General features: G+C 43.9%; 1 protein-coding gene across 2 annotated transcripts in view; it reads right to left on the reverse strand.

Annotated features, from left to right (window-relative positions):
- The window catches only part of PTPRE (protein tyrosine phosphatase receptor type E), a 40,581-nt gene extending 26,469 nt beyond the window's left edge, over positions 1-14,112 (reverse strand). The window contains exons 1-4 of one of the 2 annotated variants that reach the window (XM_086617037.1): positions 13,986-14,112; positions 5,514-5,616; positions 5,173-5,246; positions 3,324-3,460 (exon numbers count right to left, since the gene is read on the reverse strand). In XM_086617037.1, the coding sequence (XP_086473163.1) occupies positions 3,324-3,460; positions 5,173-5,246; positions 5,514-5,616; positions 13,986-14,088 (417 nt within the window). In that variant the 5' untranslated portion in view covers positions 14,089-14,112. Of the gene's footprint in view, positions 1-3,323; positions 3,461-5,172; positions 5,247-5,513; positions 5,617-13,985 lie in introns of those variants that run through there. The other variant, XM_086617036.1, reaches the window with a different exon arrangement.
- Positions 14,113-14,538: the final 426 nt, after the last annotated feature.

The following is a 14,538-nucleotide window of genomic DNA, read 5'->3' on the forward strand; positions in this document are numbered from 1 at the left end:
GGCTCATGTTGAACTTCTCATCCACCAGCACCCCCAAGTCCTTCTCCTCAGGACTGCTGTCAATCCATTCTCCACCCAGCAGGACCTTGCACTTGGCCTTGTTGAACTTCATGAGGTTCACATGGGCCCTCTCAGGTCTCTCAAGGTCCCTCTGGATGGCATTCCCTCCAGCATTGGCTAAACCACAGAGCTTGGTGTCATCACCAAACTTGCTGAGGGTGCACTCGATCCCACTGTCTATGTCACCAGTCCCAATACTGACCCCTGAGGAATGCCACTCATCACTGGTTTCCACTTGAAACATTGACTGTTGAACTGTTCCACTGACATTGAACTGTTCACCACAACTCTTTGAGTGCGACCATCCAGCCAATTCCTTATCCACTGAGTGGTCCATCCATCAAACCCATGTCCCTCCAACTGGGAGACAAGGATATCATGTGGGACAGTATTCTGGATCTTCACATGAAAAAAGCTCGACAAGTAATTATCTCTGGCAAAACAATCTTTCCATTCCCTGATCCTTATTCCTGCAAGGCCCTGACATCTCCCCGGAAACTTCCTAATGTCTCGCTGCACGGCTTCTAGCGGGTGTCGAACCCCGGTGCAAGGGCACAGCCCGTTCCACTGCTCCCACCCGTCCTCAGAGGGGAGGATGTGATTCATCGAGGATGCATTTCCTCACATCCTCTCCACCACCCCACGGATCACGAGGAGGAGATGAGTCTTGGTAGCACTGGGTCACCCGCTGCCACCGCAGTCTTATCTGCTCCCACCTAGCAGGAATTCTAAAATCTCTCTGAAGCTTCCAAGGGGCTCGACCTACCCTGCCATCAGTGTGTTTTCTCCTTTTTTTCACTGAATAAACTGCAGGGACATCTTAAGCAAGTTAAAATTAAAATTTCAAAAGCAGCTTCTTACAGGAAGGTTTTCAGGCATTAATCCGGAAATCAAGGCAATGAGCTGGTCAGCATAAACTTCAACCATCCAGCTCATCTTGTGTTACGGATGATAAATAGAGGTAAAACTTGTTTGAAGGGACCATACAGAAAGGAATATTGGGGGTTTTAAAATTATTTTTTTTTTTTTTTTTACTGTGAAGAAAGAACACAGTCTTCCCAATGGTCTATGCTCACAAAGAAATCAAACAATAAAAAATGAAGCAACTCAGGGTAGGAGGAGCCTCTGCTATTTCGGTAAGGGCAACAAGTGCAAGTTACTTTTTAAGGGTAATTTAGGCTTTAAGGATAAAATCAAAAGTATTGAAGAACGCTATTAGGCAGAAAAATCTAAGAGAACTGTCCTCAAAAATCCTTCCCATCATTGCGTGTCTTCATCTATCAGCACTTGCTTTTTTTTCTCTTTTCACCAGAAAAATCACTTGGGACCTCACTCCTTTGGCTGGCCCACGTGCCTGACCACCGCTGGCTCACAGAACTCACCGTCCTCAGCCTAAATCTCTTTCAAATTCACAACGGAGACCTTGGAGCTGTGTTCCCGGAGATGTCTGACCCCTGAGGTGTTAGACCAGGCTGTGGGAAGCAAACACCACAGTGGGCAGAGATTCCCTGTCGCATCCCCGTCAGCCCCGGGCTGCCCTCAGGGTCCACCGTGGCTCAGCAGCTCCCAACCAACAGCTTGGACAAAGGGGATGGCTTGGGACCCACCCAAAACCTGCAGGATTGGGCAGCTACAGCTTCGAGGGGCAGGTACAGGTGTGAGTCGCAGCTGGTGGGAGGATGGAGATGAGTTCAGGGCTTCTGTGTGCTGGGGATGCTCTGAAGGAGAGGTCTTACATAGATGTCTGTGCTGAAGGGTCTTGATTTCTCAACCCCTTTCCTTCCAGTGCTGCAATAACCCACTTCTGTCCATCAGCTTTCCTGGTTTAAGCTACAATATGGATCACTTTGATTTTTTCAGCCGTCTTTCACCCTTTCTTCCCCTCTCAGGCTTGAACCAACAGCTCATATACCCACACGAGCAGTCACAGGAGATACAGGGGGGGAAAAAAATCCCACATAAAGCATCAAGTGGACTTTCTGCACCACCACCCTCCATCACTGCTCTGCCTGCTCATTTACGGGGACCGGATCCCAGTTTTTTAAGACTCAGTGCTTGTGTGCAGACAAACTCACACCCTCACAGCATGGTGGGGAGAACGATCCAAGCAAAGCAGGTTTTCAAAATAAAAATAGACGGCTTGCTTGGCTCCCAACCACGGAACGAATTAATCGGGAGAGTCGGAATTCACGAGCGCGCATCTTGTCAAATTAGTTTTCACACTCGTTTTGCCAGCTCTGATAAACATCCCCGCAACGCTCCCTCTCTGATAAGGCAAAGAAATGATGTGTTTTAAATATACCATCAAACCAACTGCAGACGTAAATGTGCCACCAATTAAGAAGGCAACGTAACAGACTGCCTAATCAACGCGTGCAGATCCGCTTCGACAACTCCGTGTCTGACATTTAAGCTACTGCTCTGTGCAACTTGCTTCTGCTGTGAAGGGAAGTGAAAAGAAATAATAAAAAATTATGGAAAAGGCCCCCCCCCCCCCGAACGCAGACGTGCGGGAGCAGACTCATCGCGCCGCGTTTCTCCATAGAAACCGGCTCGGCAGCAGCGTGCCATGGGCTCCGGTGGAGACTCATCTACACAACCCCACGTGACTCAAGCTCGGCTCACGGGCAGGAAATACAATCAGCTTCCTGACCAAGGCAATGCTTTAAAGAAAATCCCTTCAAGTTGAGCTACTTCACAGAAACGTATCTGCTGGGGCACAGGGTGCTGCAAAAAGGGAAGCGATGGGATGATAACAGAGAGCAAAAGGCCAAATTACCCAAAAAAATAATAATAAAAAAAACCAAGCCAGACCTCAGTAGGGTAATATTAAAGGCCACACTGTGTCTTCTCCTCTAAGTACTTCCCATAGAGGTGAGACACTCAGACTCCTAAAAACCCCTTTGTTACCACCAAGAAAATCAATGCTAAAGAGATTCATATCCAATTTTCCTCTCTGCCAGCCTTCAGGAAAACACTAAAGACTTTTGTTAAATATTCGAAGTGTCAAGTAGTTTATATATTACCCATTTGGCCTCACCATATCATAACACAGTTAACTTTTCAGATTTTGTCCTGAAAAAGGGCTACCACGCAGGACACAGCACAAACCAACAGCACGTTCCCACGACGAGTGCTGCAGCTCCGAGACGCCGGCATCACGCTCCGGACGTTTTGAAAAGAATTGTTAAATATTTGCAGCTGTTTTGATTCACACCCCACTTTTCCCCACGCCGCCGTCCGCTCCACACGTGAGGACTTACATTAAACTCCTCTCGGAAGAGTTTCCCTTCATCCGCTGATCGCATCCGTATTTCCTCTTCGAGATTTTCTACCGGAATAGGGAAATACTTCTTTGGGCCCGAGGGAGACCTACTGAGCAGCATCACCCGTTGCTGTTCTGTCAGTACAAGGAAAGTACGTGTTAAAGGCATGTCCAGAGCAGCAGATAACAAGCTAATTCCAACTACAAATTAATTTTTGTGCTGCAAGATGCCAAAACGTACTTCTCACATGAGACTCCAATCGGTGATAAAGCTGATTTAAATGAAATAAAAAATGAAAACCACAAGCCAAGTAGCTTCTTTGAGAACATAATAAATTCAAGTAGAATTAATGGTTGCTGTATTTACACCGCAATAAAATGTGACCAAGTTTTATTTAGAAAAGGAGAAGGCTCCTTCTGCTGATGAAGACTGTACCAACCCAGAGCTGCTCTGCCACAGGGACAGCTTTTACCACCCATCCCTGAAGAGTTACGCTAGATTATTTCACTTGTGAAGGGGAAATAACGATAATAATTAAAAAAAAAATCTTGAACTTGGCAGACACCAGAAACTCTGCACCGAGCTGAGCTCCTGCTTTTGCTCCCAGTTACCACAGCCCAGCACCAGCCCAGCCCTGGCACGCGATGGCTCCGCGGCAGCGCGGCTCGGTACGGCGACCGCTGCGGGTGCTTCCTGCTCCCTTAGACCTCGGCTCGCATAGGGAAATAAAGCCCCAGGACACCTTCACCCGCTGCCTTCACAGCCCTTCAGGAACACCACTGGCCACCTGGAAATGGACAGGAGCATCCCCACGGGCTGCCTGGCAGGAGGGCTGGAAGAAGCGGCAGGATTAAGCCCCGCTGTTTGGTGAAGACAAGTTTTATTTACAACCAAAAGGCAAGCAGAAGGGCAGACCACTCCTCTACACGCCGGTAACAATGACGATTTCCAGTTGCAAACCAGAACTCACTGGTGGCTGCATTAACCATTCAGCGCCCAAGGGCACCGCCCGCTGCCGGGCCACCGCGGGGATCTCCAAATGGCGCTTGCCAGGGTTCCTGTGCACCAGCACCGACCCAGCAGGAAGCTGACGGGTATATTTAGAGGTTTGACTTTCTCTCTGGCTGCCACCGCCTCTGCCAACCCGCTCTGCAGCTCACACGTAGCGATGTGCAACCGCCACAAACACGTAATTCTTTTCGGCGCCGAGTTTCTCTCTTTGTTACGGCTAAAATAATTTATCGGCGAGAAACGCACGGCTCCTCCGTGTTTGCTAGGTTTGAACTGAGCCCCAGAGAACAACCCACCCAAAGGGCTCCCCGCTGGAAAAACCCAGCACACTGGAAAAGCCAAGGGAAAACATTTTTAATTCCTGAGTGTGTTTTATTTCACAAAACCGTCCTGTCCCATCCCCTTGCTTGTTTCTCGCTACGTTCAGGAACCAGCCTGTAATCTCACAAAGAGTTAAGGACCAGTTTTTTCATCCCCTTTTAAGAAGAAATATTGCAATTCTGTCTCTAAATACAGAGATCACGGTGCCAGAAACCTGGCTCTCAGCTGGCGTCCTAATAAAGCATATATAAAGAGAACAAGAAACATTTACAAAGAAACATTTGCTTTATCCCAAATTCAAGTATTTAAAACCAATACCTAAAAGTTAAGATTATATATACACATACTCAAAGCTTTTTTCTTAAAAAACTACTTTCTCTTTAAGAACAATCCTGTAACTTTTATTATAAATAAAAAGCAAATATAATTGAATAACGGAATTCTTAATCAGCGAACAAGCATGTGCGTACACAGACAGAGTTCACTGTGAGAAGGAAAGCAAATCTCTCCATACCTTGTTCTTCTAAGATCCCATTTGGCATTTTTTTGTCCCCAGAGTTCACAACAGCTTTCCTGTGTCTTCTGAACCTGAAATACACACACCACATCAATCCGAGGAACTGTGCTGAAAGGTAACAAGCGTTTTTCCAAGCTGGTCTTTACCAACCATGTCATTCTGGAGAAACTCTTTGCGTTCATCTTCTCAGCGAGAGCCACCAGTGAGAGCTGCAGCAGCCTCCTCTATGCTGTGATGGAGGCTCCTGCCTCCCCATAAGTACGCATTTCATTTCCTTGTTAGATCATATCGAAACAAAACCGAGCTAGCTCTGCACGCAGAGCTTCACTCAGACCTACCTGAAAAAATAGCCAGCCAACAGAAAGAAAATGATGAAGACCAGGAGCAGAATCAGCATGGAGGTCAGCAGGTCCTTGTGTAAGCTGTTCTCCTCTGTAGAGTCTGTGGATTGAACACGGCCATCATGAAACTTTATAAAAGGTACAGATTGCCTAATCTGCTCCAGAAACTGCACTTGGTGTATCAAAAACCTGTGGTTCTACACAAGAATCTGCTTGTGCTTACTAAAAGCATCACAAATTATTTAATATATGCAAAGCTGAAACTGAAAGTTCAATTTTAAAATTTTTTTTCTTTCTTTCTTTCAAAAGCACAACCAAACTACCTGCTGCTGAGAATATCAAGGACATTTTTTGGAATGACTGCTTAAGCAAAGAATTTACTTCTCGTTAGAGTAGGTTTGATGAGCACAAGTCCAAAACACTGCTGCTAGCTGTGCTACGCTCTAATGCATGTGCTGAGCTGGATGGAAGGGGGAAGGCAGGAGAGGACAGTGCCAACTGAAACATCTTCTATGGCTCATATTATATATATATATAAAATACATATATAATATATAAATATAAGTGAGAAAAATGAGACTTTTTACAAATAATGAGAATGGAGATTGAAAAAATAAATCTTTGTTATATCTAGTATAAATTCTGAGTCTCATCCTTCTGTTAATAGCATTTGTAGGTATGAGACTCTACATTTCAGTCTCATTATGCTTCTGCAACCTTTTAATTCCACTGAACAATTCCATATCTAACACATTAAAATAATTTAAAAAACATGTTTTATATAAGCAAGCAAAACTCTCAGCCTTAACCCCCAGCAAGTGAAATATAACCCTGCTACCTGCTCCTCTTCCCAACCTGATGAATCAATCCGGGTTACTGTAACAGCAGTGGGAGAGACCTCACTCAGTGGGAAGGATGAGGCCTTCACACCTGGAATTTATTGCCTGTGCCACAGGACACAGGAAGAGGCTGATCTTTCCTCCATCACAGGCAGCAGCCCACACTTAGGGCATCCTCTGGGATGGATGCCTGGGGGTCCGGACCCTCCGGGTTCTCCATCATTACACCCACCTTCCTCAGCCTCCTTCATTTGCACTTTTTATAAATCTTCTTACCAATGCACACTCTTCCAAACCAAGGCAATTTTTGTTGCTGCTGGTGCTTTTTTCCCCTCTTTTTAAACTACATTCACACACTTTTAACCAGTTCTTCGCCATTCCGACAGCAGTCTTTGAGAACTGCAGTAGGAATTCTCCTAACACCTCTTGCATTCACACTTCCCTAAACTCTTTATTTTTGCTTGCTTGCAGCAAAGGCTTTTTGTAGAGACCTTGCCATAAGCCTTGACATAAAATATCATGAAAGCACAAGATTACAATAACTATATAAGACTACATAACACCTGCAATATTAAACAAAAGAGCTCATATGGATAAACTGACTGTTCGGAAGTGATCCTGGAAACCCATTTGAGTGTTGGTTTGTATCTCGTGAGCAGCTGGAAACTCTCTGGATGCTCAAACTGGGGTTCAGGGTATGGAAAAGCTTCTTCAAATGCATAGGTGCACTAGAGGCATTCAAGGAAAGACAGTATCTCAAGTCAATGTAACAGTACAAAGAAAGGGAAGGCAATAAAATGCAAGAAACTTGACATTTAAGTGGTGTATCAAGATAAAAGTGACAAGCGTGACAAAACTGTAATCAGAAACCATCACTTGACAGCGTTTCAGAAAAATCACTGTTGGAAGAAGCATCTGGATCAACGCGCATCACCAGAAACAGCTTAACAATTTCTGTGTGGTACTTAACAATACTGCACTACAAACCAAGGTCTGACAAAGATACAACCCAAAAAACTATATATATTTGCCCCTTACAGGCCAAAAGGAGCCACTTTAGCCCGTTTTTGAAGTTTAGAAGTTTCAGACTGAATACCTCAGAATCCTCCAGGATTTGGGGGTTTTGTGTTAGTTCTCATCATCAGCTCTGTGTCAAAACCCGTGACACAAGGGGGGAAAAACAACAAGTCTGAGTCATGAGGGAATTAAAATTTCCCTCAGTTCGTTACACAATACAAAATCCCCCGTCTCTTCCATGTACCTCACACCACATTTCTGAGTGTCTTTGGAAAACCGATTCCCAGACAAACACAGAAAGCCTCAATCCAACCCAGGAGAAGCGAAGTTCAACCTCCTGCCTCACTGCTGTCTGCATTTCTTTAGCTAAGGACAGCTGCAATTCTCCACATCGAGATCTCCCCTTTCCTCCAACCATCCCCAAGGAAATCCCCAAGGTCAAACCCCACAAGCAGACCCTTCTTCCTTGTACATGGCACATCTGTTTTCGACGCCTTGCAGCGACACACCAACAGCTTCACCTCTGCAGAGCCTCTGTGTAAGGCACGATGTGGTTTTTAAACAGTTCTACTTATCACCTGTATTTTCTTCAATATCTGCGTCGGTAATTTTATAAACGTAGCCCAAAAATTGTAAGAGGAAATTACAATCGGGCTTAGGCCATTGTAGACTCAGAGGTTGAAAGATCTTTGCCCAACACAACTGTCTATGTAGTAAGTGGGATTTTAAGGGGACACTGAAAGATAGACCTGAAATATTTTTTTAATTAGTGCTGCTTCAAAAACTGACAAACATATGAGCAGATGTGCGCAGAAGAGGCAGACGTCCTCTAAAGCAGATCTCTACTGCAGCCACTGCCAGGGAAAACTTCCCACTGCTCCAACATGATGAGAGCTGTGGTCCAGAACCACAGGGTTTTCTGTCTGCAGCCACACAAAAAAAAAGATGATCCCGAGGGTATTTTTCAGAAACTCAGTGAAATAGTGACTTGACTTTCATCTTGCCAAAAGAGAAGGATTATTGCCAGGAGGATGGTGGCAATCCCTCGTGCTTCCCCTGCCACCCACCGAGGCTGACTCATGGGTTCTTCCAGGCTTCATTCCCTGTGCTGCTGGCCAGGCGCCTGAACGGCTCTTTCTGGAAAAGTATCACTATTTCCTTCAGGGTTATGATGCTCCCACTTTCCGTATGTGTCAAAACCAAAACCACCCACAAGAAAAAAGGGAACTAACAGCAGTGTATGCACATCAGTAAGTGTCCTGCGACCTTCCCTCCACACTGTCTCCCAAACTTTGCTTTCCTTCATCCCCAGATGGGTTCCTTTGCATGTAGGACCTGAACAGTAAAGCGGCCCACGAATAAAAGTGTGATTAAACCACTTTTTTCTCCCTCCACAAAAGCAAGCTAACAAGGCAAGGCACGTGGCTTGCCCTGGATTAGCCAGCCAGGCACCTGACGTTATTCCGGTGCTTGACAAAGAACAGACAAGATATTGTTTAGCTGAGCACAGGAGAAATCCCACCACAGACTCCATTTATTCACAGGTCTGAACTTCTTTTCAAACCACAGAGAACTTAACCCTCCACCTCCCCAAAACTGAACCTCAACTGCTCTCACCCATTATTTGGGTTAGATTTCAAGTGGGGCTTTTTCAGGGCGCATCCTTCATCTCTGCTGTCCCTTCAGCAGAAACACAAGTGTCCTTTAAGCAGAGCTCTGCCAAACCTGACCACAGAGGCTTTTGGGCAGTGAGATGTGCCTCCGTTTTGGGTCAGAACTGTTGCTTCAGACATCCAGCCCTGCAAAGGACCCTGACCTCCTCTGACATTTATTTTACATGAAAAGCGACTGTCACGACATCTTGACACAGACCTTCTCCAACACATGGCAAAGACAGTGCACACAGTCTTCAGCAGTGCCATGTTATAAAAGATATGATTATTTATTCTGGTCAAATTTTAATAGAGGTGTTTTGTCACTTGCAGGCACAAAACCTAATGCTTCCCAGTTTACCACAACGTTGGTACCTACACAAAGCTTCTATCAGAGTAACGCATCCCATGTGTGGATACAGGAGCTCTTAGACATGTCTCTGCTGAAAAGCTCAGGTCAGCTTGTGTCACCTTCTGCAGCCAGCTTGCCTGGTGCCCATGCAGGACCTCACAAATTAATTGAGGGGATACTTCAAACCAGATAACCTATCACACATGAGAGTGTTGAGTATCTTCTGTATTACTGCTTCACCTGTTGATGTTCCAAAGGGCAATGAAGCATCTCCAGTTTTTACCGTAGTCTTTCCATGCTCCTCATATGTCCCACAAAGCACACAATTCTAAAAATTCAATGAGAACAACCACAGGGAGTTGCAGAGGTCACCACAGCACACACAGCCATGGGACAGAAACCCCTTCATGTCACCTCGTTGCTGGGGGTACCAGGATGCTACTCGCAGCACGGATGCAGGTGCGGTACAGGCTGTCCTCATGCCATCAGCTGGACTGATGCTAAGGTGAAGACATGCTCAAGTGACATGTTTTGGGTAGTCCTTAGTATTTTTGTGGACATAGGCATTTTTGAAACATCTGGAATGGGTGAGTAGCAGAGTATTTAAGTTATTTGTTGTTCTAAAAACTTCTCCAAGTGCTTAACTTCTGTTTGCTGAACTTTCTGTTCAGATTTAACAGTGACTGATTTATTATAATTAAGCCTCTTGCACACATAGAAAGTGGGCTTTCTACACACTGAAAACCTACAAGTTAACTCAATAAAAGGAGAACTCTCCTCCTTTCTGCATTTTCATTGAGCCACCCTGTCTCCTTGAGGTCTGGCTGAACTTGTGCTGTGATGACTGGGCAGGAGAAGTCCACCCACACCAATGAGGATATCACAAAGTCCAGGCTAAGCCCTCTGATGCTATTTTTGGAAGAGAAAACCCCAAACCTGCAGAGAATTGCTGTGCTTCACTGTGCCTTGGCTGCGGAGACAAAGCAGATACGCAGCTGATAACCAGGAGACGCCTTTGGTACATGTGAAAAATAAAGTCAAATTAAAAAAAAAAAAAAATTAAGGAAGGGCAAAGGAAAAAGATGGGTAGAGAAGACAAATCAGTGTCCATAGCCTGCAGAATGCAAGAAGGCAAGCAGCAAAGGAAAGAATTATGCCTGCGTTTGCCATCCCAGAGCCCAACGCCGCACAGCTGGACTGAGCACAGCCCCACCTGCCACCACAATCACAGAATCACAGAATCGTTTGGGTTGGAAGGGACCTTGAAAGGCCATCTAGTCCAACTCCCAATGCAAACCCACCTATTTCTGAAACTGCTTTTCAAGCTAATTCTTGAAATTGAGTATCTACCAGCAAAGCTCTTAAATACTACGTAAAACGAGCCAGCCTCCTTCTCCAAAACTCAATTTTCTGATGATGCCTCATTTTCTACGTGAAAGAAGCACCACAAGCTTAGTGTGAAAGTGCCCATCCCTGGGTCCTGTTCTGGCTACCGTACAGCACGACTTCATTCTTTCCATCCATTGCTTCAGTTACCCTCAAAGACACCCATCAACTTCTTGAAAGTTCAAACCAGTAATAAACAGGGTGTGAAAAGCTGCACCATTCGCTGCCTTTCAACCTCCCACTCGTCTGATAAATTCGTTACCTCAGCATGTTGATATACCAGTAGTGGAAAGAAATTGTAAAAATGGACATGAAACCCATAAAATATTCAGGGAGTAAAGGCTAAAGAAATGTAAACATTTGGGAAGGACTTAGAAGCTTTAGTACTGCAACTCCCAGGCTGTTTTCACATCGAAACTAAATAACAAGTAAAAATACAAGAGGAAGTAAAAGAATCCTGACTATGACTAACAGTAGATAACTAATTAATATTTGAATAACCAGGAATTATTTCAATGCTATGGACAGTACTGTGTACAAATAGTCTGTCACACATATTTGATAGCATAAAGTTGTATCTACTTGAAACATAAATTTATTTATGTAAATCCAAATAAATTTAATCCAATAAATTTAACATAAATATAAACACTGGTTTATATTTATATAATACACTTGAATATTCTAAGTAAACGGCAGTGCAACTTCTCCAGTGGAATAAACCCCAGAATATTCTGATTTTATGAAAGGGAAATTTCATGGCAGCAATGTCACGGTGTTCTTGTAGGAAGCAAAATGGCAGCAGTGCTGAAAAACTGAGCGATACAGACTAGGTACTCATGTTTAAAATAAGAATAAAACCAACATTTTAATTCAACAAATGTTTTAAAAATCAAGTCAACTAAAATAATGACATGCAATGAATTACAACTACTCCTTTCAAAATCAAAAGCATCTTATCTTTTTGGATCATTCATCAAATTATCATGAGATAGGAAAGCTGGATTTTTTGTTTCTAGTATCCTTCAGTTCTTTCCATGTTCTTTTCAATGGAGTTTTTTTAATATTTCAATCAAAAAAATCTTTATTTTTGTATTAAAAGGTATTGTATTACTTCAATGGCTATCAAATGTATTAGATAATCCTATTATCTTGGAATTTTCTCATGGCAATATATTTTCAGTGTGCACGTACTTGTCTATCAGAAAAAATTCTTCGCCTCTCGCTGCAAAGTAATGAACGCTTTGATATTTAGGAAAAAAACAGTTTAGTCGTACTAATCATTTCTAAATCGCATCACTGAAATTAAGATTTAATTAAAACACAGATGATAAGATTACTCTTATCCATATTATCACATTTAAATCCAACACATTTTGAATTAAGCTTTGAAGACGAACGGCATCTATGGAGAAACTCCCTTTTTACTAATTTTATTAAAATTCTGGGAAGTGATACAACTAACAAGTTACTTCTCTTTCCCAATTCCCATATTCTTACATATTCAGACCAATATTAGTAACTTGTGCTTCTACTGCTCCGGGTGCCAGACAAGAAGCAGGGCACTTGACAATATTTCAGTAAAGCCATTTATTAGCAATTTTATATGTAGCTAAATTATTTAAATTAGTAAATTACTTATTTTGAGAACCCTAAGCAAAGCAACTTTTTACAAGGGCGTGTAGTGATAGGACAAGGGGTGATGGCTTTAAACTGGAAGAGGGGAGATTTTGCTTAGATATAAGGAAGAAATTCTTCCCTCTGAGGGTGGTGAGGCAGTGGCACAGGTTGCCCAGAGAAGTTGTGGCTGCCCCATCCCTGGCAGTGTTCAAGGCCAGGTTGGATGGGGCTTTGGGCAACCTGGTGTAGTGGAGGGTGTCCCTGCCCATGGCAGGGGGGTTGGAACGAGGTGATCTTTGAGGTCCCTTCCAACCCAAACCATTCTCTGATTCCATGATTGTCATCACTAATGGTAGAGCCCGTTGCTCCCCTAACCCCTTGTTTCCCTGGCGCAGGTCTGCCAGTGCTCAGGCAAAGCAGGATTCAGTTGCACCTCCACTGTTCTCCAGCCTCAGATTTTGGTGAAAGCAAACACCCAACACCTAAATTACTCCAACTGAGGACCAAAACAATCAAAGTGGCCATCAGTCACGCCTGCTATTTGATTTTTGCTTGGCTCTCCTTCCATACAGGTGTAGAGTTCACAGGCAGGGTAAAAACAAACCAACCAAACCACAAACACACCCTCTGATACAGACTGAGTGTCAACAACAGCCATCTGAAAACTTATCAGGATTTCACCACACTGTTTATATGGAACATCATCAGATTAATTTCCCTTCCACCAAGTCGACAGAGCAGCTATCCCGTCAGAAATCCCCCTCTGATGTCTCACCACCCAAACAGAGAACCACTGCCTGACAAACACCACTCACCAGCACAGGGATTTCAAAGCTATCTAGCTAGGATTATGAAGGATAAGGACAATATGCAAGTAAAATATATCATCCCATCACAGAACATAAGAGTAGAATCAGTATCTTAAATAAAAAACCCCAACAAACCCTCATCTGACTTGAACGAGCCCCTCTCCAGGACTGTGATGTGTTAGGACATAGTTGCACGAGGGCTTGAAGCAAGAGGAAGAAATTCTGAAAATAAAAATGAGGATGAATAAAAGATGTTGTGGTGGACCGGTGAGTAGAAGATTGATCTCTGATTCTATTTTTCACCTGACCTAATCTTACGCAGGGCACCTGCACTATTATCCATCTCCTCGAGTCTTGCCTTAGACAGGTTGTACCACTAGAAAACACAGAACACATAGAAAGATCACAGTTCCTCATGATGTTTAAATATGTTTATCTTGTTGTCTAATCAATAATTTCTTTATTTCGTATTATCTGGGTCCAGGTCCCATCACGTTGGAGATCCACAGTGACAGCTCCTGGGGAATGAAGAGCTTGCAGCCCAGACAGGAGGAGACATCCTGTGCTTCTCCATGTCTCCCAAATGTGCATCTCGCATACATGGGAAAGCGAAAGTGAAGTGTACAGCACCAGTCATATCGAGATCAAATACAGAAGTCATCGGACAAGATTAAAAGCACGTTAGCGGGGTTAAAGTCCTGGAAAAACATCCAGGACTACGTCACCAGGGGGACCTCTCCAGAAGTCCCTTTCCACAGCCACTCCCATCCCCGCGGATAGAGCAATGTTCTTACTCGTTGTTGCTGTTGGCTTTGGCAATTCGGTTCCATTGGGTGGCAAAGCTTCCGCAAAGAGAAAACTAACACCGAGCAGCAGGAGCGAGCAGGAATGTTCCATCCTGGACCTAAAAGAAAACGAAAGCAAAAGATAACTTTTCAGGTCAAATGGCTATTAGATTTTGTCCTCACGTCAGACAAAGCTAAAAGAAAACACAACGTTTACTTTAGATGAGGAAGTTTCAAAACTTGTTTTATACTCTCCCATTGCCTTATCACTGAACTTTCAGTTTTGAGGCAGAGGGAAAGGAAAATACCAGTTGGGTGCACAAGGAATTAATATAGAATGGTCTAAATCCAAGAAGAGGATGATAACACTCAGCCATCATTCAAAGACGACGACAAAAATCAGGCTGGAAAAGTTACTCTATATCAGTAAAACTCAGCAGCTGAGGACACTGAGGCAAGGAGTCTGGAAGTCATTTCCACAGATAAGAAGAAAACTCATAAAGACCAGCAGCTGGAATCTTCAGAATAAATGCAAATCTTGAGAACAGATGCCAAAATCACG

This window comes from Tauraco erythrolophus, chromosome 9 (genome assembly GCF_009769465.1).
Source record: "Tauraco erythrolophus isolate bTauEry1 chromosome 9, bTauEry1.pri, whole genome shotgun sequence".
Classification (NCBI taxonomy): Eukaryota; Metazoa; Chordata; class Aves; order Musophagiformes; family Musophagidae; genus Tauraco; species Tauraco erythrolophus.